This window comes from Crocuta crocuta, unplaced genomic scaffold, assembly GCF_008692635.1.
Source record: "Crocuta crocuta isolate KB4526 unplaced genomic scaffold, BGI_CrCroc_1.0 scaffold431, whole genome shotgun sequence".
NCBI classification, from domain to species: domain Eukaryota; kingdom Metazoa; phylum Chordata; class Mammalia; order Carnivora; family Hyaenidae; genus Crocuta; species Crocuta crocuta.
The window spans coordinates 65,493-92,843 of NW_027528859.1; the positions used below are offsets into that span (position 1 = coordinate 65,493).

The window sequence follows — 27,351 nt, forward strand, 5'->3', positions numbered from 1 at the left end:
CTTTCTATAGAGCAGTGACTGAAGGAAAAAGTTCCTCACCTCTGATCTGGAGGTGCTGACTTACCTACAAGAAGCCTTCTGAGTAGAATAGATGAATTCACACTTCCCATGGATGCAGTAACCATTGAGGTTTTCAGGGCAAGGCATGTGGTTTCCAATATAAACATCTTCTCTTTGATCACTAGCATCTTAAAAGAACATAAATCAGAGCAATAAACAGTAAAAAGCAACTGAAAAATATGAACTTTTCAAAGGTTCTGACAACAAATAAATTGGCTGGTAATATGGGAAAGAAATGATCAGATAGGGGGCTGAATAAGAACCAAAACATAAACATCTTGGCTAAAGAAATAAATGCTAGCTCAATAAGAAAGTGCATCTCTATGAACAAGAGATGGTGTATTATAGCTCTGGCTTTTAGAAAACTGACTTAATCTAGTCATTCACCCGGGGACTATGAAATTGAGGCCAAAACACCTAGATTGGCCGAGAGCAAGTTATGGCACTCTGAAATTTTAGGGTGAAATATTTTTGGAATGAAAACGATTAAACATATTGAGTATACACTGAGTACCCACACATCCTGCAATGGATTTTTAAGCCTTTGTTTCTGGCATATACATTAATACATTCATCCTCAGTTCTATGGACTCAAGAGTTCCTACACAGGCCTGTGCTTATGTAGGAAAACTCCCCAGGCTTCCTGTCAGTTTCTTACATTTCTAACTTACAAATTCTGTGATTAGCTGTGTGTTCTTGAGAGTACTACCCTCCCTAAGCTGAGATTTCATAACTGTAAAGTCAGGATCATAACAGGATCTATATACTTCATGTGGCTTTGAGTGCCACATGAGATAATTAACGTATGCACAAGACCACTAAGACAACCAGCCCTCTATCTATATACCGCACCATGTAACAGCAAAGGCTATCTTCCCCAAATACAAGTAAAGGTGTTGCTATAATTGGAAAATTATTAATGGAAACAAATTAAGAAGGAATAAAATAGGAGACTGTGTATCTATACTATGTATGTGTAGGAAAGAAGAGCAAGGGAGAAGAAAAGAATGGAGGTACTAAGTATGAAAAGAAACCTGAGAACCAGAAATGCAGATTTTCTGGAGACTGAAACTTACATACAAAAGGAAAAATGTGTAGTGATTATTAGGCTCAATGATACCTAAAAGCAGGGAGACCATGTCATCCCTCACAAGAACACATTGATGCTATTTTACGTCAAAATTTATGTATTTATATTGTACTAACTTATGCCTATAAAGAAAACTGAACCAGAAATCTAGAAATCCAACATGGAAATTTTCAAAGTATCTCTGCTATTTTGTTTTAAGTTTTTATTTATTTTGAGAGAGAGAGAACATGTGCAGTGGAGGGGCAGAGAGGGAGAGAGAGAGTATCCCAAGCACACTCTGCACCATCAGTCAAATCACAGTCTCTCCAACGCAGCTGAATAAAATCAGCCTTGTCCACACAATAGAAGACACACATGTTAATTTTTAATTTTCTAACAGCCACATTTTTTAAAGTAAAAAGAAATAGGAAAATTAATTTTAATCCTATATTTATTTAATCTATCAAATAAGTATCACTTCAACATATAATCAATATAAAAAATTCTGATTTTTTTTAACACACATTTTCTTAAATAGGTCTTTAAAATCTGGTGACCACTTAACACAGCACATCTCAATTCTGACTCATTTTTCAAGTACTCAGTAACCACATACTGCTAGTACCTACCATATCAGACAGCACAATATAGATGACTATTCATTTATCATTTATTAATATGATATACCTTTCATATGCCGGGTACTCTGCTAGGTGCTGGGGACAGAAAACTATTCTGTCTTCAAAGGGCTTATAAAGAAGGTCTCCTCAAGCTATAATTTTGCCACAAGAAATCCCTTTGGGCTGCTATAATCCTAAGCACCCACTTCTCCACTATAATACTCATGATATTATCTTACAACCATTTGGGTTTTTTAACTCAGTCTCTACTATGAGACTGTGAGCTCCTTAAGAATCTAGACATTTTATTATTTATTTCTGTATAACTCCTAACACTTGGAATGTAGTACTTTTCTTGCTATCGTTTCAAATTAAAGGTGCTATTCCACATTTATAATCAAACCATAAGTGACTTGAGCCATGCAACTTGTCTCCCATAGCACTCATCACGCTGCAACTTCTCAGAGCATGATACTTTCATGGTGTGTTACGCCATGAAGTATAGAATAATGGGACTATAGAGACTAAGGTTATGTACCAACCTGTAATAATAAGATCTTGTAATGTGTATAATAATGGTACTTTATAGGTCTACAGAGGCTGTGGTAATGTACTAATCTACTATAAGAAAAGTCTTATAAACAGCAGGAAATTTCAAGAATAATGCAGAATTGAAAGCTATCAGAGAATTCATACACATTACAGCAATAAGAAAAAGTTAACTAAATCAAGAACAGGGTTTTGAGAAATTAGTAAACAAACTATAGCACCAGAGGCATTTACTGAATGAATTCATGAGAGAATGTGGTATCAGGCTCTAGACAAAGCAAAGCCATCTAAAAACATGGACATGTCCAGTAAGACTTTGAAATCTGTGGATGTCACAAAGTCCAAATTTAGCATTCTGCTCAATGATAGCTCTATTCATTCCATTATACATAAACACACTATTTCTGTGCATAGCCATATGCTCAGCTAAGCTACAGAAGATATAAAGAAAAAGTATACATGGTCCCTGCCCTTGAGAAGCTTATAATCAGCTCAGGGAATCAACATATACACATGACAAGCTGAGTAACACAGAAGGGTTTTCATATGATAGTTTACAATTAAATGCAAAAAAAAAAAGGTTTTATAAAACTGGGTACACTAAAGGAAGTTCAAGCTTTTGTTTTTTAAATTGTTTTTTTAATGTTTATTTATTCTTGAGAGAGAGAGACAGAGCATGAGCAATGGAGGGGCAGAGAGAGAGGGAGACACAGAATCCAAAGCAGGCTCCAGGCTGAGCTGTCAGCACAGAGCTTGAGGTAAAGCTTGAACCCACGAACCATGTGATCATGACCTGAGCCGAAGTAGGTCGCTTAACCGACTGAGCCACTCAGTTGCCTGAGAAAGTTCAAGTTTAAAGAACTCATTGTAGGTGATATTACTCAGGGAAGTATTCATAGAAAGGACTCAGGTTAGGTCTCAAAGCATAGCCAGATTTATTTAGATAGAAGAAGACGGGAAACCAAAAGGAAGGTATAATGCACACAGCATTCTCAAGAATGAGAAGTAGATGAACCTTAGCAACAAGAGTTATATATTCAAACTGGGGAATGATGTAAGTCAAAACTGGAAAAATAAACAGATATCAGATTATGGAAAAATATTAACTCCAGGTGAGAAATGCTTTCTTAATCATACAGAGATAAGAAGATACTGACAGCATCCTAGCTGAAGAATAGCCCAATGAAAGACAAGTTTTACATAATTGTGAGCGATTGTCAAGAGCTGGTGGTTAGGGGAGTAATTGCTAATGTGTGTGAAGTTTCTTTTTGGGCTAAGGAAAATGGTCTGAAATTTGACTCTGATATGATGCTTGTACAATCCTAAATATACTTTTAAAATAATTGAATTCAAGGTGCCTGGCTGACTCAGTTGGTAGAGCATGAAACTTGATTTCAAAGTTTGAGTTCAAGCCCCATGTTGGGTATAGAGATTACTTTAAAATTTTTTTTTATTTTTTATTTTATTAAAAAAATTTTTTAATGTCTTATTTATTTCTGAGAGAGAGAGAGAGAGCAAGGGAGGGTCAGAGAGAGAGGAAGACACAGAATCTGAAACAGGCTCCAGGCTCTGAGCTGGCTGTCAGCACAGAGCCCGATGCAGGGCTCGAACCCACAAACCGTGAGATCATGACCTGAGCCAAAGTCAGACGCTTAACTGACTGAGCCACCCAGGCACCCCTGTTTTATATTTAAAAAAATTGAATTACATACTTTAAAGAAGTAAATACACAGTGGTATGTAAATTGTATCTGAAACAGCTATTAAAATTTTTGGATAAAATTGGATAATAGCATGCATGATAAAGGGGTAAGGGGAACTAGGAAGACCAGGTGACCAGTTAGGAATTCACTACATAATCCAAACTTGTGGCAATGAAAAACTAAGCGAGAGACAGTAGGAATAAATATTAGAGATACAGAAGAAATAAATACAGCTTGAAGATGCTTCGGAATGACCTCTCAGAAACTCAGAGCTGGAAGGGTCTTTGGGGCCCATCGGGTCTGATGAAGAAATCGGTTTATAAAGTTACAACCCCAAGGTCCTGTTTCTACTTGACCACTTCCAGAAGTTAAAAAAAAAAAAAATCAACAGTTAATTCCGGTATTGTCAAATGCTCCTTATGTTGAATGGAATCTCTCTTTCTTTAACTATTGATTTCCCCAGTCTGTCTACTTCATAGCTCACTGCCCAACAATTTTTTTTCTTAAGGTCAAACTTCCCTAGTCCCATCCTTTAGATAACTTGCAACAACCATCTTTACAAGTAATGCCCAGCACTAACCCTTAAATGTACTCTAAGCATTTAGTAGGACAGAACTGTCTTTATTAAAGATGCTTTTAATACAGAATTATGCTCCAAAGAAAATATGCATGAATTCAAAGAAACTATGATCAATAAACACATGAAAATTCTCAGCATCACTAGTCATTAGGGAAATGGAAATCAAAATTACAAGACAGTATCCACACCCATTAGGATGACTACTATCCAAAAAGAAGGAGGAGAAGGAGAAGGGGAAGGGAGGAAGGGAGGAAGGGAGGGAGGGAGAGAGAGAGAGAGAGAGAGAGAGAGAGAGAGAGAGAAAGAANATGCATGTGGAGAAATTAGAATCTGTGTGCCCTGCTGATGAGAATGTATGATACAGCCACTGTGGAAAACAGTATGCTGGTTCCTCAAAAAATTAAACACATAATTACTATTTGACCTAGCAATTCCACTTCTGAGGATATATGCAAAAGAACTGAAAGCAGGGTCTCAAAGAGATAGCTATAAACCCATATTCAAAGCAACATTCATCACAGCTAAAATGTGGAAGCAACACAAGTGTCCATCACTGAATGAATGGATAAACGAAATGTGGTATGTATATACAATGGAACATTATGCAGCCTCAAAAAGGAAGGAAATTCTGACATGCTACAACACAGATTAATCTTGAGGATATTATGTGCACTGAAATAGGCCAGTCACAACTGGAGGTTTCCACTTGTATGAGGTTCTTAAAGCAGCCAAAATCATAGAAACAAAAAGAATGATAGTTGCCAGGGCTGAGGGAAAAAGTGGGAAGCTATTGTTTACTGGGTATAGTTCCAGTTTTACAAGCTGAAAGTCTTCTAGAAATGGATGGTAGTGGTGGTTGCACAACTTCATGAATATATTTAATACCACTGAGCTGTGCACTTAAGAATGGTTAAAATGGTAAATTTTGTTATATGCATTTCACCACAATAAAAAAATTAGGGAAAATATGACTCTAAATATGAGCCTAATGACAGAAGGTTTAGTAGAGTGAACACAGGAAATGGAGTTCAAATTTAGACCTCTAGTCATCACTGAGTACCTATTATGTTCCAGGCCCTACATATGAATATATGAAACTGGAGCTTAAGATTAAGTTCTAGGGGCGCCCGGGTGGCTCAGTCAGTTAAGCGTCCCAACTCTTGATTTCAGCTCAGGTCATGATTTCACAGTTTGTGAGATCAAGCCCTGCAATGGGCTCTGCACAGCACAGAGCCTGCTTGGGATTCTCTATCTCCCTTTCTCTCTGCCCCTCTCCCTCTTGCATATACTCTTTCCCTCTCTCTTTCTCAAAATAAACTTTTAAAAAAAAGATTAAGCTCTGAATTTAAACAAGAGAACAAATGTTCACCAAGGGGACAGCTGAAAGCACATTAAATTTATGAAGGAAATGAAGTAAAGAAAGAAAGCAAAGAAACAGTAGAGAACTCTGGAATAGTTGTGAAACAAGAAAAAGAGCACCAGGGCTTAGGGCCAGAAAGCCTAAATTCTAGTCTTTGCTCTGCCATTCTACGTGAGCCACCAACTCACAGTTTCAGCTTCTTTGTCTGAAAAATGAGGAAAACTTGGTTGTGACAAGGATCAAATAATAACACAAATATATGAAAGCACCTGACACACAAAAGGGCACACAAGTAATAATTGTTGAATAAATGAATGTCCCACTGACGTCACTCATGAACCACACTGAACAAGATGCAGTAAACTCACCGATGGTGAGACCTTTGGCAGCAGCCAGGTACCAACAATGAAAACAAAAAAACAGAAGTATTAACAATCACCATAATAACATCCATAAGAAATTTAGTGATACAGCACTTAACAATCAGAGTAATCCTAGGCTGTGGATAATAGTATCCTCACCATATATATATATATATATGATCATTGAGGATCAGAAAAAGCAGGCCACACAGCCTTTTTTAAGTGTAGACCAAGTCTGATTCCACAGAGCAAGCTCTTAACCATCACACTATTATTTCACCAAGCCACTCTGGGAGATGTGAAGGGAACGGACAAAAGCCGAATGTCCAAGCACCTGCTCTCTGGGCCAAATAAATTAGATTAACTTCAAAAAGGAAATATAAAAAGCCTTTAAAGATGGAATAAAGCACAGTTTCAGAAACCACAGCAGAGATGCAGCCTCCCACAGCAAGAACTGGGCACAGAATGGTTCTCTCCAAACAATACCCTCAGGCAAGTGGTGACAGGCTCCATGAACAACAGCTGCAACTGTTAGTCTCTGAACAATGTTGGTGTGTGTGCGATATAAAAAGTATACTTGGTCACTCTGTGGCTCCTTCCACCCACAGAGGCATTCAGAAACAAATCTACCACCAGCGGCAGTGTTTTCAAATACAAAGGAGAGTATGGTTCTAAGCGATGATGTTATAAGAAAATCCAGCACCAGATGGCCTATCTGCAAAGGCATCTTCCACTGGCTGGCTGTCCTGGTCCTTCAGTGTACAACCCAAATAAAGCATAAGGAGCTGCTATTAACAACCAAGACATGCACCTGGTAGGTCATCTGCTGAGGCCACAACACCCACATCAACACTGCATCAGTAACTCTCTGGCTCATTTCTACAAATCCCTACACTTTAAAAAATTTAATATATTCTTTCTTGTTTCCCCTACACTACCCTGTACCTAATCTTCATTACTAAATATCCCTCTATACATATTTTCCTAACCCAAGTCTCCTCAGACCCCATCAAAGAATTATCTATGTGGGTATAAAAGCTATCTACCCTCCAATACCCTAACTCTTCCTTTCTCAGCCTTTCCACTCTTCCCAGTGAAACACATTTTCTGATGTGAACAAACTCATCTGCCTCCTCAGCCATTCCCTTAGAAAGTATACCTTTCATCCCCCTGACATACCAAGATCACATTACTTCCTACATCCCCTTTCCTTCCATCTTCCTCTGCCGTGCTTCCCACCCGTCACCTCCAGATTAGCATTCCACTGTCATCTCCCAGTGACCTTCATCTCTTAGGGGTCTCTGTCATCCACCCAGACAGCCTTCTAAAATCCTCATCAGGACTCTCCACAACACTCCGCAGCACACACACTCAGACTCCCTCAAAGATTTTAGCAATTGGCTCAGTCTTAACTTTCAATGAGGGGAATTTATCAAGGCCACTTTAAAAATAGAGCATATCAAAAGAGCCATATTAAAATATATAAATGACAGTCATCAAGTAATGGAAAAAAATAGTACCAATATCTCGGTATCTCTGGTATCATCCCTGGGCAGCAAGAGTAGAGACTAGTGAGAGAAGGAGGTCAAAGATGGGATAAGGGATCCGGTGAAGTGAAGCTCAGGAATGAAGCGAGAAGGTCTTGGAGATAAAGAAGGTGTTACAGTTAGATTGTAGGCTTTCATATGAAAATATCTTTGGACAGGAGCGCCTCGGTTAAACGTCGGTTAAGCTTCCGACTTCGGCTCAGGTCATGATCTCATGGTTCGTGGGTTCGAGCCCCGCGTCGGGCTCTGTGCTGACAGCTAGCTCAGAGCCTGGAGCCTGCTTCGGATTCTGTGTCTCCCCCTCTCTCTCTGACCCTCCCCTGCTCAAGCTGCCTCTCTCTCACTCTCTCTCTCTCTCAGAAATAAATAAAACATTAAAAACATTAAAAAAAAAAAAAAAGGAAAGAAAATATCTTTGGACCAAAGTGGCCATGCTGAAATGTCACATACCACAAAGGAACTTCCTGGATAGATGGAAATGTTAGAGACTGTGGGTATACATGGATATATATGGGGTGCATTCATTTTTGAAAACTCATAGCTTAACATTCGTTTATCTCACTGTATGTAAATTATACCTCACAAAAACACCTGTAAAATAAGAATAATGATAATCAAGTGGGTAGAGGTATACAGGCAAAATAAAAATGACAGAATGCTGTAGACTGTTGAAGGTGTGTACTGGGGAAAGGAGGGTTCATTACACTATTCTGTTTACATATGTTTGAAATGTTCTATAATCAAGTTGTTAAAATCCCACCTCTCAGACCTCATGCTCAACCATCTTACCCTGTATGGCTTCAACATCTGCCATAATGCTTCTAACACTGCAATTTTCAGTATTTACCACAGGTTTTCCAATAGCCCAAGAAAAGCACTGATTCAGCCACCGTGCTGGACATTTAAATGTTCTATTTCATGAGCATTACTTTCAAAGAGCTCAACTTTAAAAAACCTTCCCTACTGAGCACTATATTCCAATTTGTCCAGCTACCTGCCGATGCTGCGTTTCTGCTTTTCACTTTGTAGCCTCCATCCCTAGAGCCCTACCTACCTAGCAAGTCTTGGTTGTGTCCTGGGGACACAAATACTTACTAAGGGCCTCCTATAAATGCCTGTAAGGACAAAAAATAGAAGCAAATGAGGGGAAAATACAAAATAGCACCTTTTGGCCTCTAGTCCTCACTACTAGAACATTTCTTAACTCTTTCACAATTTAATTTCACATTTATAACTCTAGAGAAACTCTTTGGTTCAAGATTACCAATGATTCCCTTGTCTTCAAATTCAATACTTGTCCTCTCCCACTTTTATGCAACCTCTCCCTTTTGGCTTCTGTGCCACTGTAGTTTTCTTGGTTTTCTCTGGATCTAGATAACTGTGCCATCTAACGGAACTTTCTAAACTTTCTATATGTTCCAACTTTCTATATGTTCTATGCCTGTGCTGTCCAATATGGTAGCCACTGGCCACATGAGGCTATTTAAATTTAAATTAATTAAAATGAAATGAAATTAAAGGTTTCATTTCTCAATCATGCTAGCCCTATTTCAAGTGTGCAATAGTCTAAACAACATAACTCTATAATCTCATACTCATTCCCATGACTTATCTATCACCTTTGTCTCAAAAGACTGACTTGCAAATTTATGCTAAACAAGTCATATGGACTTATTTAGTTCCATAAGCAACTCAAACTCCAAAATTAATTACCTCCACCATCAACTCCTCCCTTACCTTACCCAAAACACCCTGCCTCTCCCAACATCATTAGTTGCATAAATAGAAACCATCGTCCAAGTCATCTGAACTCTCTATCCCTCTGATTTAAGCAGAAGTCTATTCCCCTTTGAGTCTACCTAACTGATCTCCCTGCCTCTAGTTCAATATATATATATACACATACATACACACACACACATATATATAATATTCCTGCCAGATATCATTCATTCAACTGGTTAACTCTGCAGCCTTGTCTTTTTCAAACATATTAATAATCCTCCTACAAATAAAGTTCAAATTCCCTAGGATAACACAGCATTTAAGATACATAATCTGGCCCCAAACTTTCTAGTCTCGTCTTCCATTTCTATCTCTCAACCCCCCTACTCTCCAGCCAAAAAAGGATTCCTTACCATTCTCCAATTCATTCTATCATAACGTTTGTATCCACACCTCTGCTAATGCTCTTGCATTCTCCTTAAATATCTTTTTGACCTCTGTTAAAATCCTAACCTTCTTCAAGGTTCAGCCCTAATTTCACCTCTTCCATTAAGCTTCTCAGACCCTCACTATACGCCACCAAATAATAATCTTTTCTTTTCTGAATTTCCATTGCACTTTTCAACCACACTACATGTATAACAATAGCCAATTTCTACTTTGTTAGACGTAGGCTATATTCATTTTTTATTACATCACTAAGCTCTTTAAAGAGAATGGTCATGTATTAGTTACCTTTCTATCCACCAAGAGTGTCTGATAAAACGACCAGTATAAAACAGACATATAATAAATTATATCTACTGATTATATCTACTAATTTCATTTGAGTTATAGATCAGTTCTTATGTGTAAAGTATTTTCAGTATCTCAAAAGTGGCCTAGGTACTAAACTATCCCTGTAATTTTATCAAAGGCTGACAAGTATTCGGGACATACACAATTCCCCAAATTACTTTAAGTATGAGCCTCTACCTACTGAAAAATAGCCTTCCTATTCAGGTCACGTACTAACAGTATAGAGAAATAAAACGGGCTGATCTATTACATCTCCCATGGGAATACAGGAGATCTTTTATTTTCAATATAGCACTTATATCAACATAGGAAAACTAGTATTTCAGGAGCTCATGGAATATAAATGATTCAGGTTTGATAGGATTCTAGTGCGGAAATAATAAATTCAATGATAATAACAGCTATCATTTATTGAGCACTTATATCAGATACTATTCTCAGCACTTGATATGTATTATTTAATTTTTATAAAGCTATGAGTTATATACTATTATTATTCTCATTTTACAAATTTTTTAGAAATTAGGCATAAAAGGTAGATCACACAACGAAAAACATTTGTTCGTTAGTATAACCTAATAAATGAATAGAAGATGCATGTGTGAAAGAGCATTTAAGTTCCAAACTAGGAGTCTAAGATCTAGACCTGTTTCAGGTCACTAGACAGAACCTCATGGAGCCTCAACATTCCCCTTGATCCTTAGCCCTCAGAGTAGTTGTAAGAATCAAATTAAATCAAAGAGCACTGAACTTAAGGTCAAGGAATCCAATCTCTGCAGCTCTGACCTTTACTATATCTAAGACTCTGTACAAACAAATCCTACAATTTCTTTGAGCTGTATCCACTCTTTGCAAGTACTGAGCACCTACATATGTGCCAAATATTCTGCCAGGAGTTCACAAAAGTGAACATGACAGATACAGCCTCCTGTCCTCACAAAACTCAGAGCCTACAGAGGGATACAGATGAGTAAAAGAGACAACTATAATTAAAGTTGGTTAAGTGTTCAGGTAAGAGAGGATAATAGAGAGGCACCCAATCTAGACTTATGGGTCAAGGAATATTTCCCAAGAAGAAATGACTTCTAAGCTAAGACTGAAAGGATGAATATTAGTTAGAGAAAAGTTCCAGACAGAGGGAACAAGACCTGTGCACAGAGGGCAAGCATTAATTGTAGATTCTAGAGAAATAAAAAGGATTTAAAAAGCAAAGATGAGGGATCTTTCTGTGTAATTTCTTACACTTACATGTGAAACTGCAATTATCTCAACAAAAATTTCAATTAAAAAAACAACATATGTGAGAATACTCTGTAAATTGAGAATAAGCGCCTTAGTTCATATTATTACTAACAATCTATTCCACAACATACTGCTACAGAGAGCAAAGTTGGAAGGGTCATTACAATGGAAATAGAACTACTACGGACAGCTACTGACCATATTTCGATAGTCGCCCAAAATTTGGAAAATCATGATTCAATACCTTTCACATCTGGTCGATACTGTAGTCCATCATCTTTTTTCCCCAACAAACTAGTGTCATCTGTGTCTATAAAAGAAAAGTTTTCAAATTAAGACACGTATGATATTTAACTCATACCAGGAAACTTCCAAATATTTCCAAATGTTCCAGGTCCTTCCTAACTTCGTCCATTTATATGGCTCACATTTCCCTCCATTCTCTTGATCTATTATGCCATTTCTACCTCAGGCCTCCCAAATATATACACACTCTGCATGATGAACAGCCTAATTTCATTTAAACTTCAGCTCAAATGTCCTCTACTTAAAAAGTCTTCCCTGTGCAAACTAAAATAACACATACCCTGAAGAGAAAGGGTTACCCCTCTCTCCATGGGACAATGGTCTCAAGATTTACCTTCTACCACTGTTTCCCTGGAAACATATCAGATTAAGATAAATATGGAAACTCAGTTATGTTATCAGACAAAATTTATAATAGAAATGACCCGAGTGGTAAATTGTATTTGGACTTGAAAGACTATATGAACTACAAATGCCTATTGGAAGCACAAGCTTCACCTTCCCAGTACATAGGGAGGGAGGAAAGGGAAGGTATCATTAGGTATGAATGGAAATATTATCAAGAAGACCATGATAAAAATTAAGGACCAACTACTCCAAAGGACTCTAACTCTGCATGAACTTCAATTAACAAAATTCTCAAGTCTGACCAACTTGAAGTTTGAAATTCAGGTAGTACCATTCAATCATGAACCAATTCCTCATAAAATACATGATTTCTCTAAGCTACTATTTCAACTTGGGCTCTAAACACCGCTCTAGAAAAGAAAAACAAACCAGGGCACCTGGATGGCTCAGTCAGTTGAGCGTCTGACTTGGGCTCAGGTCACGATCTCTGAGGTGGAGCTCCACATCAGGCTGACAGCTTAGAGCCTGGAGCCTGTTTCAGATTCTGTGTTTTCCTCTCTCTCTCTACCCCTCCCTCCCTCTCTCAAAAAATAAATAAACATTTAAAAATTAAAGATTAAAAAAAAAAAAGAAACAGAAAAAACAATACTACTTCTTTAAGATCAAGGTACCTACAAGGGGTCTCTATCAGCAAATGGTTTGCTCTCCTGCCCCATTTTTGACCCCCAACTGGAAACTCTCTCATGAGCTTCTTGGGCATTCTCTGGAAGCTCAGACCAGAGGTATTGCAATCCCTTGTGCAGTATTCCACAAATAATTTGTTACCAATATAAAGCACCAAACTTTGCCATACAACTTTTTTCTCTTAGCTTAGATAAAAAAAATATATCCCTTTAATAAGTCCAAAACAGGTAGGAGGAATGGATGTCCTAAGCAGGACTCCTAGGACCACAATCCTAGTCCATGACAATGTGCCTGGCTCTTGTATGTTACTAGGAAAAGATACATTATCCTGGCCCTGTGTGTATTACTCAGGAAAGAAGATTGAGAACCTTTGCCTTTAGTGACTGGATATTTCTAGTTGGAACAGAAAACAAAAATACTTAGTTTCATGGCTTCTAAACTATGACATAAAGCAAAAAGAGCAAAAAGAATTTTAAACTGAAAGTGATAATTTTTCCTTATATTCTATAACCTCACACCAAAATCTCTTAACAGTATATAATATGTAGAAGCAAAAACTACAGAGAGAATGTGAAAACAAAGTTAACTTTTCTACTGTAGAAAAAAAGATGAAGAGATATATGGCAATGCGTATAGTTTTATTATTATAATTAAAATAAGTTGATTAATTCTTAAACAGCTATAATTATTACTATAAATTTTAGACAACCTTTAAGAACTATAAATGTATCTACAAGTCCATATAAGGAATAGCTTAATAAATGGAAACTCCTAAATTAGTAACAGAACAAAGAAATTCTAAAACATAAAGTAATTTAAAAAAACCAAAGCATCAAAGACTTCTCATTTTACAAGTATGTAACACTACTAAAATGACAAATAAGATTTCAAACACACAATATAATAAAAACAGGTCTCTGGATGAGTAGAATAGCTTTTACCTGTGCAATGACCAAGATGCCTTATATCAATTTGTTCTTGCTTTATACAAGATGCTTCTCGAACAAAACAAGGATTGTTGTAGGAACTCCCATCAGAAGCACACACGGGATTAAAACTATATCCACTGCAATCTATATTACATACACACCTGTTGGAAAAGATATAAATTACCTATATTTTAAAACAAAATTTCACAATGCTGTACTTCACTTTCTTCTGCTTTCTGTTAACAGAAGTCAGTATATTGTTCTAAGTAACTGATAAAAGTTTAACAATTTTAACTATTGTAAAACAAAAGTTAAAATCTTTTTTTTAAATGTTTTTACTTATTTTTGAGAGACAGAGAGAGAAAAAGCATGAGTGGGGGAGGGGTGGAGAGAGAGGGAGACACAGAATCTGAGACAGACTCCAGGCTGAGCTGTCAACACAGAGCCTGACATGAGGCTCAAACTCGTGAACCATGAGATCACGACCTGAGCCGAAGTCGGACACTTAATCGACTAAGCCGCTCAGGCACTCCTAACAATTTCTTTCAAGTGAGAATTCAGAGATAATTTCATCTAGATATTACTAATCCAGTGGTTTCCCTGAAAGTTTCATATCTAGATACAATAATCAAGAGATGTCAAATGTCAACATTAATTAAAAAGCAAAATGGTTTAGTGGAAAGAACACCGAATTATGAATCAAAAGTCATGAATCTAAATCCTAGCCCAACTAATTACCAGAACTGTGTCCAGATTCTTCCCCTAAGTCTTAGTTTACTTATCTGCAAAATAGAGGTTATAATAACATACCTACCTCGCCAAATAACTGGAAAGATTCAAAAACCTAATTGATACAAAACATGTAAACTGAAAGCCCTCAAAAGTGTTTCTAGCTGCACATCTACCTGTACCACTAAGTGTCCACTAAACACTAAGATTGCATGACAAAGTCTAGGGCATAGTCATTCTTCTCAAGAACAATAAAATCTAATCGGGAATATAAAAGTAAAATAAACAGAAACTTTTCCTTATCTAGCATCGCTGTAGTTTCAGAAGCTAAACTAATCTTCCTGCTGAAAACAACAAAAAATATAGGAAAAGTTTTAAAAAATATTCTCTCAAATGCATTCATAAGTAGACAAGAAATCAAGGAATATTCCAAACAAAAGTTAAAAGAAGACAGAAATGGGGAAAGGTCAATCGAGTTTGCTAAAGCTGATGTTCACCTTGAAAGTGTTTGCCAAATTGAGTAAACTCAATTATCAACTTTTGTGCCTTTCCAGGCCTCTGGGAACAAAAGACAAAGAATACTGACCTACCTAAAAGGGGAGCCTGAAGACACTAGAAAAGCTGGTCCGTCAAATAGTTACAAGTCTCAGCATGAAGGTAAACTAGAAATGAGTTGCCATGTTCCACAGGGACTATTTAAAGGTGAAAAAAAATGCTGTCCGGATCATGGCATTGAAGAGAGGAAAGAAAAACATCTCCCCTGAGAATTAAAAACCATAAGCCAGCCCTCACATGGGTAATTACAACTTAAAATACTACTTGGGTGTTCTGAAAAACCTCAAACCCAGAATTTATTTTAAGAGCCAAGGACTAGAAAGAGCCTTAGGCAACTGACAGAAGCAAATGCACTCTCCTCTGGAGAAACCCAATTGTATTATCCTCAGCCTCAAACATTTTCCAAGATATAGTTCTGAGAAGAATAAGTAGATCACACACACTCAGTCATTTATCTACAAAAAATAAGGAAATAAAACACCATGAGTGAAACAAGCTGATTTGAAAATGAACCAAGCAGGGACACCTCACTGTCTCAGCCAGTGGAACATTCAACTCTTAATCCTGTGAGTTTGAGCCTCACAACAGGGGTAGATTTGACTTTTAAAAAAAAGGATGAGAGAGATACCTGGGTGGCTCAGTCGGTTAAGCCCTGACTTCAGCTCAGGTCATGATCTCACGGTTGGTGAGTTTGAGCCACGTGTTGGGCTCTGTGCTGACAGCTTGGAACCTAGAGGGTGCTTCAGATTCTTTGTCTCCCTCTCCTCCCTCTCTCTCCTCTCCCCCTCCCACACTGTTTCTTTTTAAAAAATAAATAAACATTAAAAAAAAAAAAGGGAAGGAGAGGGAGAGGAGAAGAAATGAACCAAATAGCACTTTTAATAAATTAAAAAAAAAAAAAACAAATTGTTTAGATTTAACAGCAGATAAGAAAAACTAAAGGTGAGTTAGGGAACCAGAAGACAGGTCAAAGGAAATTATCCAGACCACAGCAAAGAGTCTGAGATGGAACATATGAAAAACAGATTAAAAGAGATGGAAGACTAGGGCACATGGGTGGCCCAGTTAGTTAAGCTCATGTCATGATCTCATGGTTCATGAGTTTGAGCCTCATGTCAGGCTCTCTGCTGACAGTGCAGATCCTGCTTCAGATCCTCTCTCTCTCCCTCTCCCTCTGCCCCTCCCTTTTTCACTCACACTCTCTCAAAAATAAACATTTTTAAAAATGGTAAAAGGCCTTCAAGAAAAAAGAAAAAAAAGAGACAGAGAAGACACGAGTGACAGAATCTAGAAAAAAAATCTGATTGGACCTCAAAAAGGAGCAAAAGGAATGAGGCAAGGGCAATATTATCTGCAATTTCTCATCAAACTTTCTAAAACTAAAAAAAGATACTAAATACCCAAAAAGCCTAATACATTCCAAATAGGATTATTAGAAAGGAGTCTAGACATGGAGATCTCACAGGAATTTTATAAAAACATCAATAAAGAATATTTTAAAAGCAGCCAGAAAGAAGAGGAAGGCAAGAGTAAGGGGGACAAGTGTCTTCAAAAGCAATACTGAAGCCAAATGTTTATTTATAGCAAAAGACAATGAAAATAATACCTGCAATGTGCTGAAATAAAAAGGAATATACATAAAGAGAAATATTTTTCATGAATGAGAGTAAAATAAAAGAAATTTGAAAAAGTTAAAACTTAAGAGTTTGTCTCCCGCTGGCTGTCAGTTAAAGGTTAATTGTAAAGGCAGCTGAAAATTGATCTTATAAAGGAAATCTGAAATGCAAATGAAGAACAAAAGTGTAAATCTACATAATGTTACCAAAGCTAGCCTTGCAAGAGCCCAACAATTTCACTAGTAGGTAAGGCCTTTGGTAGGTAAACTCCTTGTGCATCAGGAGACAGGAGTATGAATGTTCACAGCAATGGGTGCCTGGGTGGCTCAGTCAGTTAAGCGTCCGGCTTCGGCTCAAGTCATGATCTCACGATTCATGGGTTTGAGCCCGGCGTCAGGCTCTGCTGATAGTTAGCTCAAAGCCTGGAGCTTTGGATTCTGTCTCCCTCTCTCTCTGGCCCTCCCCTGCTCACATTGTCTGTCTGTCTGTTTCTCTCTCTCAGAAATAAATAAAACATTTAAAAAAAAAATTTTTTTTAAAGAATGTTCACAGCACCATTATTCATGAGAACAAAAGACTGGAAACAATCCAAATGTCCGTCAACAGTAAAATGGACTATAAAAGGATGTAGTATATAGTCAAAAAATTAAATTCAACAAACAGTGAAATTGAATGAACTATGGCTATGTGCATTAACATGAATGAATCTTAAAAAACATAATTGCCAAGCAAAAGAAGGTACACACAGCAATGATTCCATTAACACAAAACTCAAAATCAATCAAAAGACAAATCATGTATTAAGAGATTTACCATATGTGCTGAAGCTATTTTAAAAACCAAAGAAATGATTTTCACAAAAATGCAGTATACTAGGTAGGTAAGGAAAGATGTATTCAGGGAGGAACATGGGCAGCTCTGAAGTTTTGATGATATTCTATTTCTGGCTTGGGAGGTAGGATTCACAAAATTTTGTTTCATTTTTATGCACTAAACCAAGTGTGTAAGTTTTCATGTACTTTTAAAGATATACTCTATATATACAATTTAAGAATTAAGGCACCCGAAAAAAGTTAAAAATTCCTAATTACTAAAGTCAAAAATGGATTTTACATTTGGGGGGGGGACAAAAAAAACTGGGACAGAGATCATATCTGGTATGCAAAGTATAAAATATCAGCTGGCCCTTTAGAGAAAATCCTTGCCGATCCCAGGTTGACAGGATACAAGTGGACAAGAGCAGAATGGCAATAAAAGAGAAAGGTGGGCTGGGGAAAGATTACAGTACTGTTTCAGGAATCAGAAACGGCTCAACAACAAAGGCAAGATACCATACCAGTCCAGTGAGGAGAAACAAGCGATTGAGCAGCGGGCACTGAGCACAACTGTGACCAAGCATAGGAGACAGTCAGCGCCCCTCGCTGGGATGGCACTACCGTGTGTCAGACTAAGAACATGAGAACAAACCACGGCTGCACTTCTCAATGGCACACGCGGAAAGAGAATGAAGTTACCATGTCAAGGAAAGTCCAGTGAAACAGTGAGCAGCGGAGGAAAATATTAGACTCCAGAGGATGCGGATTCTATGATTACAGTGATTATAGCTATTTGCACAAGGCAACCACAGCAGAGGACAGGATGCCCAAAGCTTAGGTGTGTGCACTAACAGGGAAAGAAATCACTTTGGTAAATATGCCAAATTCAAGACATCTAACAACCATTTACTCTGCACTACTGTGCAGGAATACTCACATTTGCCTTCTTAATCTTGACAACAAATAATTATGAAAAGGGAAGATGAATATGAACAAAGTTAAAAAGCCCGAGATCAGGGGCGATGGGGTGGCTCAGTCAGTTGAATGTCCAACTTCGGCTCAGGACATTATCTCATGGTTCCTGGGGTTCAAGCCCCATTTCAGGCTCTGTGCTGACAGCCTGGAGCCTGTTTCAGATTCCATGTCTCCCTCTCTCTCTCTGCCCCTCCCCCACTTGTGCTCTCTCTGTCTCTAAAATAAATAAACATTAAAAAAAATTTTTTTTAACCCCAAGATCACAAAAGTAGTAAGTGGCTGGGACGGTGTTCTCTTTACTCATGGCTGTTATATAAAGCAGGTATCTCAGCATGGAAAGTACCAAATGAAAGGTGGTCAAGTATTTTCCACATGATTTTCATGATTTATCATGAAAAATCTTTTCACTAAACTGGCCTCGCTTTTCTCTCAAACACACCGGGGACACTCCTGCCTCAGGGCTTTTCCTCTCCTTGAACACTTTTCCCTCAGACACCCACCAGGTTCAATCCCTCACTTCCTTCAAGTTTTTTCTCAAGTCTAAAAAAAAAAAAAAGGCTGAAAATTAAATCACTAAGACTCTACTTAAGAAGCTAGAAAAAGAACAATGAAATAAATCCAATGAAAACAGAAAAGGGAAAAACAGATGATACAGATATAGATATGGATATACAGATACACCTCAGCAGAAATAGGAAACATGGTTACAACAGAAAAGATAAATAAAGCCAAAGCTGATCCTTTGAAAAGTCTTTCAAATCAACAAAGGAGGATTAATCCAGAAATAAAGAAAAAGAACAAGAGAGAAAAAAAATATCAGTAATGAAAAAGACTAGATTCAATGGGGATCATGATTTAATAGACAATGAAAGGTTATTATAAACCACTTTATGATAGCAAGTTTGAAAACACAGGTGAAATTAGTAACTTTTTAAAAATATTAACTATTGAATTAAAAAAAAGAAATAGAAGCTAAATGGTATTATAATCATTAAATAAATTAAATCACGTTTGAAAAAAATATGTCCTTCAAAGAGAGCCAGGTGTTTTTTAGAAAGAAATTTCATGAACACATTCATTCCAATCATTCAATAAATAGATCACTCTGTTCTTACACAAAGTTGTCCACAGAATAGAAGGTACACTCCCTAACTCACTAAGGCCATATAAACTTTTAAAAATAAACAAAAGTAACAGATTATAACTCACTGAGTAAAAACAAATAAAAGAAAAGCTCATCCTCACAGCAGACAGAACATCAACCAGTAATGCAGAGGCACAAAAAGATACTGCAATCATAAAACAATAGTTTGCAATGAAAAAGGAGCACCATGAGAACAAAGATGAACTCTTAGAAATAAAAATTACAGCAGAAACAAAAAACTCAAAAAAGGACTGGAAGATAAAGCTGAAGAAACCTCTCAGAAAATACAATAAAGTTTTTAAAAATAGAAAATGTGAGAAAAGAAAATTAAAGAACTAGTCCAGGATGCCCAAAAATCAAATAACAGAAATACCAGATAGAAAAGAAATGAAAGGAAATCATCAGAGAACTAATTGAAGAAAATTTCTCAAATCAGAAATAAGTAACTACTGGGGCACCTAGGTGGCTCAGTCAGTTAAGCATCTGACTTCGGCTCAGGTCGTGATCTCACAGTTTTTGAGTTTGAGTCCCCCACTGGGCTCTGCACTGGTAATGTGGAGCCTGCTTGAGATTCTCTCTTTCCTTCTCTCTCTGCTCCTGCCCTGCTCACTCTCTATCTTGAAATAAATAAATAAATAAATAAATAAATAAATAAAAGCAGTAAATCTCTAAGAAGAGGTGCAACACTGTGAAATTCCGCTATGCTGGGGACCAAAAGATCCTAACATGTTTCAATACAGAGAAAATAAGTCATATGCAAGTTTCCAGAATCAGAGTGGCTTCGGGCTTTAGCAGCAATACCAGAAGCTAGAAGACAGTAGAGCAATGCTTTCTCAGTTCTGAGGGAATATTATTTCCCACCTAGAAATATGTATTTGAGAAGTTATAAGCCAGGTATTAGATGCAGGAGAAAAACACTTTCAAACATTAGGTCTCCAGTGTTTTGGGGTTTTTTTTTTTAAACATCTTGTACACTGAAAAATACACTAAAATGAGAGAGTAAAACCAAGAAGTTAAAGGCAAAAAATACAAGAAACAGACTATCCTAATAGGAGAGAGGTAAAAGAATTTCTAGGATACTCGTGGTATAACTCCCTATTCCTGGCACCGAGCTCCTAAAATCCTCAAAACTGTCCCATTGATAGGAGAGTCTAAGGAAATGCATCATTGGGAGAGGGGAAGGAGAGTCCACTTAGACACCAGAAAAACCAAGGTAATTGCAGAGTCAGTACTTCTTACTTCCCCACCCCACCAACCCACCTCACTTCTGGGAAAGGGAGAAGGAGAGAAGGGTTGGAGATGGGAGTTTGTCACCAATGGCCAATAATTTAACCAATAATGAAACCTCAATAGAAAACTTCAAACAGGAACATTCCAGGTTGGTGACCACATCCATGTGCTGGAAAGGTGGTGTACCTGACACCACCAGCAACTCCAGAACCTCATCCTACGTACCTCTTCATCCGGCTGTCTATTTGCATCCTTTATAATAAACAGTAAGCACACCACTTTCCTAAGTTCTGTGAGTCCTATCAGTAAATTATCAAACCTGAGGGGAGACTGCAGGAATCTCCAAATTAGTAGTGTGCTCAGCAGAAATGCAGGGAACCCTACTTGCAGGTGGTGTCTTGTGGGTCTGTGCCTTCAATCTGTGGGAACTGTGCTAACTCCAAGCAGAGTGTCAGAACTGGATTAAATCAAAGGATACCTGGTTGGTGTAGGAAAACTGGAGAACTGGTTGTTGTTGAAAAAGATACACCACTGAAGGAAGATGCCAGGGTGATGGCTGTTACAAGACGTACAGGGTGGCCAGTCCACATTGCAATAGTTTCACTCTGTAGACAGTCCTGTTGACAGCTGCAATTATTAAGAGGCCCAGTGCCACTGTGCCCTTTTTAGCCAGGGAACAGAATGCCCAGATAAGCCTGATCCAGATTCTGATCCATACTTAGCTTGTCTTGACCGTGTGGTGGTGAATTTCCTACTTTCCCTTCCAAGTCCTACTGCCTGACACAAATGAACATATTCCCTTCATTGACTCCTGAGAGTGGGAGGTCAGCTGTGGCGAGACGATAAATAGAAAACACAGAGTAGGCCCTTCTCTGACCACATTCCTGCCAGTTCTCCGTACCTGGCAACACTAGAATCCTGCCCGATGTCTCAACTGTGGTGAGCCCTCTGCTGCCCATGACTCATCATGTTCTTGCCCACTGATGTCCCCAGAAGGGAATCTCGTAAACTCTCTGGGAAACTAAAAGCCAGGCTCTGACTCTGAGACTATTCCATGTATCTTCTTCTGGAAGGCTTCACATAATAGTGGTACTATTGCCCTTTCCATCCATGCCTGGGTTAATGCTCCATACTGGTAAAATGGCAATATTCTATTTTGTACTCTAGGTGTTAGGTACACAGATGTGCATTCCTTAAATTGCATGCATATATTTTAAACACTTCTGTATGCAAACATACATTTTACAATAAAGGTTTTAAATAAAGCATAGGACAGTATGTGTAATGTGCTGCCATTAGTTTTATAAAAAGGAAAGAAAGAGAGTATGTGTATATATTTGCTTGTACATGCATAAAATAATCGCTGGGAGATTAAATAAACATCACAGTGACTGCCTCTAGTGAAGACTGAGTGGCTGGGGAACGGGTAGGAAACAGACTTTTTACAGTAAAGCCTTTTGAAGCTTTTGAATTTCTAACGCTGAAAATTTCAAAGGCATAAACGCATACATATATAAATGAATTCAATGACTTCTATGATTTCTGCAAATCACAACTCTTAAGTCTTTAAAAATAGGGATGAGGATACCTCATAATACTGGTGAAAGAACCAAATAAGCTTTTGTAAAAAAAAAAAAAAAAAAAAAAGCTTTGAAATCAAATACCATGTACATCTGAAAGTAGTAGTATTTTTGTTGAAAAAAATCTATCCTTTCCCTTCCTTTCTCCTTACTTTATACAGAAAGTGTTATTCCTTCTTGATATGGTCAATTTATTTAGCAGTTAAGAAAACACTGGCTTAAACTAATTCATGTGAAGCTATTTATATTTAGATTTAACAAACACCTATGAAGCCTGAAACAAGTTTGATACAATACCAGTCTTTTTCACATATATTAAATCCTTACAACCCTGTGTGTAGCTCTAAGTGAATAATAAAGCCCTATAGTGAACGACCATGAGTTCACAAAGACCTATAGAGGGACCCTACAACCCAACCTTAGGGCAAGTTCATCCAGTATAGAAATCAGCAAGACAAAGTCCCTGCCCTCAGGGAGCCCACATTCTGCTAGTGATCCCAAGAGCTGAGGTTATTTCTCAAGAACAAGGAGCAACAGGCAATAAGGTGACCTAACTCATAGGGGCTGTGGAAGGCAGTAAGGGAAGCTTCTGGAAGAGGTGTTGACCTATGACCTTACGTTTCATTCAAGTCAAGAAGGAAGAGTAGGAATTAAACAAGTAGATAAATAGGGATGGGACCCCAGGCAGAGGGAATAAGAGACAAACAATAAAGAGTAACAGAGCATTAAAAAAATTGCCAAAGGTCATGCAGGTGCAGTGCTCTGCATTTTGATTTTTTTTATTTGATGGGGTGGGGGGAGCAGAGGAGCTGAAGAGAGGGACAGAGAGAGAGCTCCACACTTAGTGCAGAGCCTGGTGTAGGGTTCAATACCATGACCTGAGCCGAAATAGTCAAATGATCAACAAACTGAGCCACCCAGGCGCCCCTGCTTTGCATTTTAAAAACAAACCTCTCCAGGGAAAGCTTTACTGGCAGCTATGTAGCACTATAGGAAGATACCTCTGGACAAAGGAGCCTGTCACTGCTAATATCCAGTTTATGCTTTGTATAAAATAATGTTTAATAGTGTTGTTTCCTGTTATCAGAAGAAAAAGAACAGCATACAATTATTTTTCCATTATATTCTAAGGAGTCATCATAGGAATTTATTAAGCCTAAATAGTTTTAAGTCTATCCAGAGTAAGGCAATGTTAAATGACAAAAATTATTGTCATCCCTGATTAGAAGATATAAGAGAAGATAATGGTAGGAAAGGTTCTTCTTTGGTTCTTTTTCTAAGAAGTAGCTGTGGCATCCAGAAAGGAGAACATAATAGAGGACACACATATATAGCATCACTGTCTCTGCTTAAACAAGAAAAAAGATTTCACCACGCCTTCATCAGATTGTGACACTGACCAGCCATCTGTGTCAAACAGAAAATGGTCCCATAAATGACTGAGTCCAGCAGGTAGATTAACTATCAATGTTGTCTGTCATACTGCATGCCTACAATGATTCTCTGAGCAACTCTAAGATCTCTTCTCATTCAAGGAAAGAACATCTCCAAAGAGACTGACATCAAAGAGGCAGAACAGGGACTATTTCCATAAAGAGCATCACACACAAAGTTCAAAAGAAATAATTCGAGGATTTTTATAATTCATCTGTATTGACCTTATGCTTGATAATTCTACAGATTCCACAAACCATTTGTGGGCAGAGATTTAGGTGAGGAATATAAAAAGTACTGATGTAAAGGAGTTCTAGGATTATTTGGCACCACTGTCCAGACAAACAGCTGATGGCTATCTTGCAGCAGTAACTTCAGCACTGGTCAGATTAGAAATACCATTTAGAAAAAGGGGCAGGGAGTGGTTGCTAAGAACCCTATGGTTTACAGACTACAATGTGCTATAAAGCAGGTGCTGTTTCCAAGTTTTAAGACTAAGCAGAAGGGACACCTAGCTGGCTTAGAGGAGTATACAAGTATGCAATCTTTTATCTCAGGGGCTGTGAGTTTGAGCCCCATGTTGGGTGTAGAGATTACTTAAACACATAAATAAATAAATAAATAAATAAATAAATAAATAAATAAATAATCAAACTAACTTAAATTTTTAATTTTTTTAAAAAGACTAAGCACAAGGCCTATCCACTGTACTTCACAGTGGTCCCAATGAAATACTAAAATCTTACCTAGGTGGAAGTCAAATTTCTTGGAACCTCACTACCTAGCTCTAGGTATAAATTAAAAAGTAAGCATCAATGANTGCAAACATCAGAGTGTCATTGGAGAGGCACACTATACATCAGGAAGGAAAGGGGGAAAAAACCTTTAAGGAGCTAAAAATAATTTAAACTATAAATAAATTATGCAATAAATAAAGTTCACACACTTCACTCAGGAGAACCTATTTACCAGAAACCTGGGTGGCTCAATAAGTTAAGTGTCAGACTCTTGGTTTCAGCTCAGGTCATGATCTCAAGGTTCACGGGTTCCAGCCTTGCGTCTGGGGGAGGGCTGGAGGAGCACAGAGCCTGCTTGGGACTTTCTCTCTCTCTCTCAAAATAAATAAATAAACTTTAAAAAACAAAAAGAACCTACTTACTCTGGTTTACATTTAGAATTTATTTTAAATTATTTATTCTACAACTGTATTATCTCTTATTCTAGAAAAGAAGAGACGTATATTTAAAAGCTGGGGTCATCTACCCTCAGGCTCATTGTCAAGGCACACTGACAACAGAAGCAGCAGCTAAGAGCCTGAGCTGAGAGAAAGAAAAATTATTTTTAAAGAACCCAAAACACAAGACAGAATGGAGCTTTCAGCTTAGGGATAAAACCACCAGCACTGAGAACATCATGGTATTACACATGTGTGTGCACAACACAGTGGATAAATCTATTATCATTAGACCTGTTTTCTGGTTCTGCTGCTTAACTGCCAGCCATTCAGCCTCTTCTGAGCCCAGCTTCACCTGTAAAATCAGGATAATACTTCCTTGCTACCAGACAAAACTGCCATAAAGAGCTGAAAAAATAATTTTTGTAACAATATCTGAAAAATATAACAAACTATACAATATGTAACATACTATACAATATATAACATGAACATAATATATTTAAATAAATTCCCATTTAAATGGCTAAATAAAAAATTAGCATTTTTCTTAATAGCAAAAAAATAAATTACATGATACTACTGATCCCCTCTCCCAAAATGCAGGGTTTTTTTTTTAAAAACTATTAACAAGAAAAAGAGCTTTAAAGCAAGAGAAAGATTTTAGCTGTCCCTTGGAAACCTGATAGGTTATAAGCATTTCTTCTACCAAAAAGACATTTCAAAATGAGAAAAGATAAAATATTTTTAAATGAATACCTATATCTAAAAATATAAGATGAAATACAATATCTATTACAGTTACGTTACAGAGGAATACTTTTCAAACTGTAGGTCATAATCACCAGTGAATAATGAAGCCAATTTCAGCGTTTTTAAAGAAAATATCTGAGTACCCTGCATTTAATAAAGGTAAGTATTACTTCATAGACTTTTGATTTACTTAATATGTATTATTAGAATGTGTACACATAAAGAGTGCTGGGTCACAGGGTAAATCTAGTTCTTACATGGAGTTGTGTCTAAAAAAGTCTGAAAGTCATTAATATAAAACAGATAGATGAGGTATGGGGGGGCATTCTAGACGGCAGCTAAGACATAAATAAGGAATGTAAAAGCAGCTAGTACTCAGATTAACTAGGAGACAAGGAAAGTAAAGAAATGTCAGCTGGGACTAGGCTGAAGAGGCCAGTGTTTTGTTTTGTTTTGTTTTTAAAATCATCAAGCAGCAGTCCTTGAAGTCGAAAAAAGACAACATTCCTTCTAGTTATAAAACAGGCTGATATAGGAAAAACACTAGAACCTAGGAGAATCTGGCCCCTAAAACTCTCTGATTTTAATCCTTAATTTTCACATCTGTAAAATGAGAGGACTAGAATAAAAGATAAATTTTTTGATCCTAAGGGCAACTGGGTGGCTCAGTTGGTTAAGTGTCCGACTCTTGATTTCTGCTCAGGTCATGATCTCATGGCTAGTGAGAGTGAGCCCCAATTGGGGTTCCTCACAGACAGCGTGGAGCCTGCTTGGGATTTTCTCTCCCTCTCTTTCTCTGTCCCTCCCCTGCTCATACACACACACACACACACACACTCTCTCTCTCTCTCTCTCTCTCTCTCTCAAAAATAAACTTTAAAAAAAAAATTTTAAGGGGGCGCCTGGGTGGCTTAGTCNCTCTCAAAAATAAACTTTAAAAAAAAATTTTAAGGGGGCGCCTGGGTGGCTTAGTCGGTTAAGCGTCCGACTTTCGCTTAGGTCATGATCTCGCAGTTCGTGGGTTCAAGCCCCGCATCAAGCTCTGTGCTGACTGCCAGCTCAGAGCCTGGAGCCTATTTCAGAGTCTGTGTCTCCCTCTCTCTCTGATCCTCCCCTGCTCACGCTCTCTCTCTCCCTCCTAGAAATTAAAAAAAAAAAAAAAATTTAGGATCCTACATAACTTAACATTCTCTGATTCTGATAGAGCTTGTAATAATTAAAACATGAGTCCTTGTTTTGTAAAGTAAGACCTTTTGTATTTAATAACTACAGTATTATCTTTTAATTTAAAAAATTTTATTACATCTTCCTAATCAAGGCTTGATGGCTACTACCACATTTGGGCGTCTCTCAAATTTCCATACTGAAAAGGTCTGGTTGGCTGGGTCAAAATTACCCTTAGGCAAACATGTCAATATTCACCTGGAAGTAACCATGAAAAGACACAGAAGGTGCCTGAAGGAGT

At 37.5% G+C, this 27,351-nt stretch overlaps 1 protein-coding gene across 1 annotated transcript in view; it reads right to left on the reverse strand.

Annotated features, from left to right (window-relative positions):
* Positions 1-27,351, reverse strand: part of TMEFF1 (transmembrane protein with EGF like and two follistatin like domains 1) — a 58,406-nt gene that overhangs the window by 13,583 nt on the left and 17,472 nt on the right. The window contains exons 6-8 of the mRNA XM_077756091.1: positions 13,894-14,042; positions 11,859-11,924; positions 65-188 (exon numbers count right to left, since the gene is read on the reverse strand). Coding sequence (XP_077612217.1) covers positions 65-188; positions 11,859-11,924; positions 13,894-14,042 — 339 coding nt within the window. The remainder of the gene's footprint in view (positions 1-64; positions 189-11,858; positions 11,925-13,893; positions 14,043-27,351) is intronic.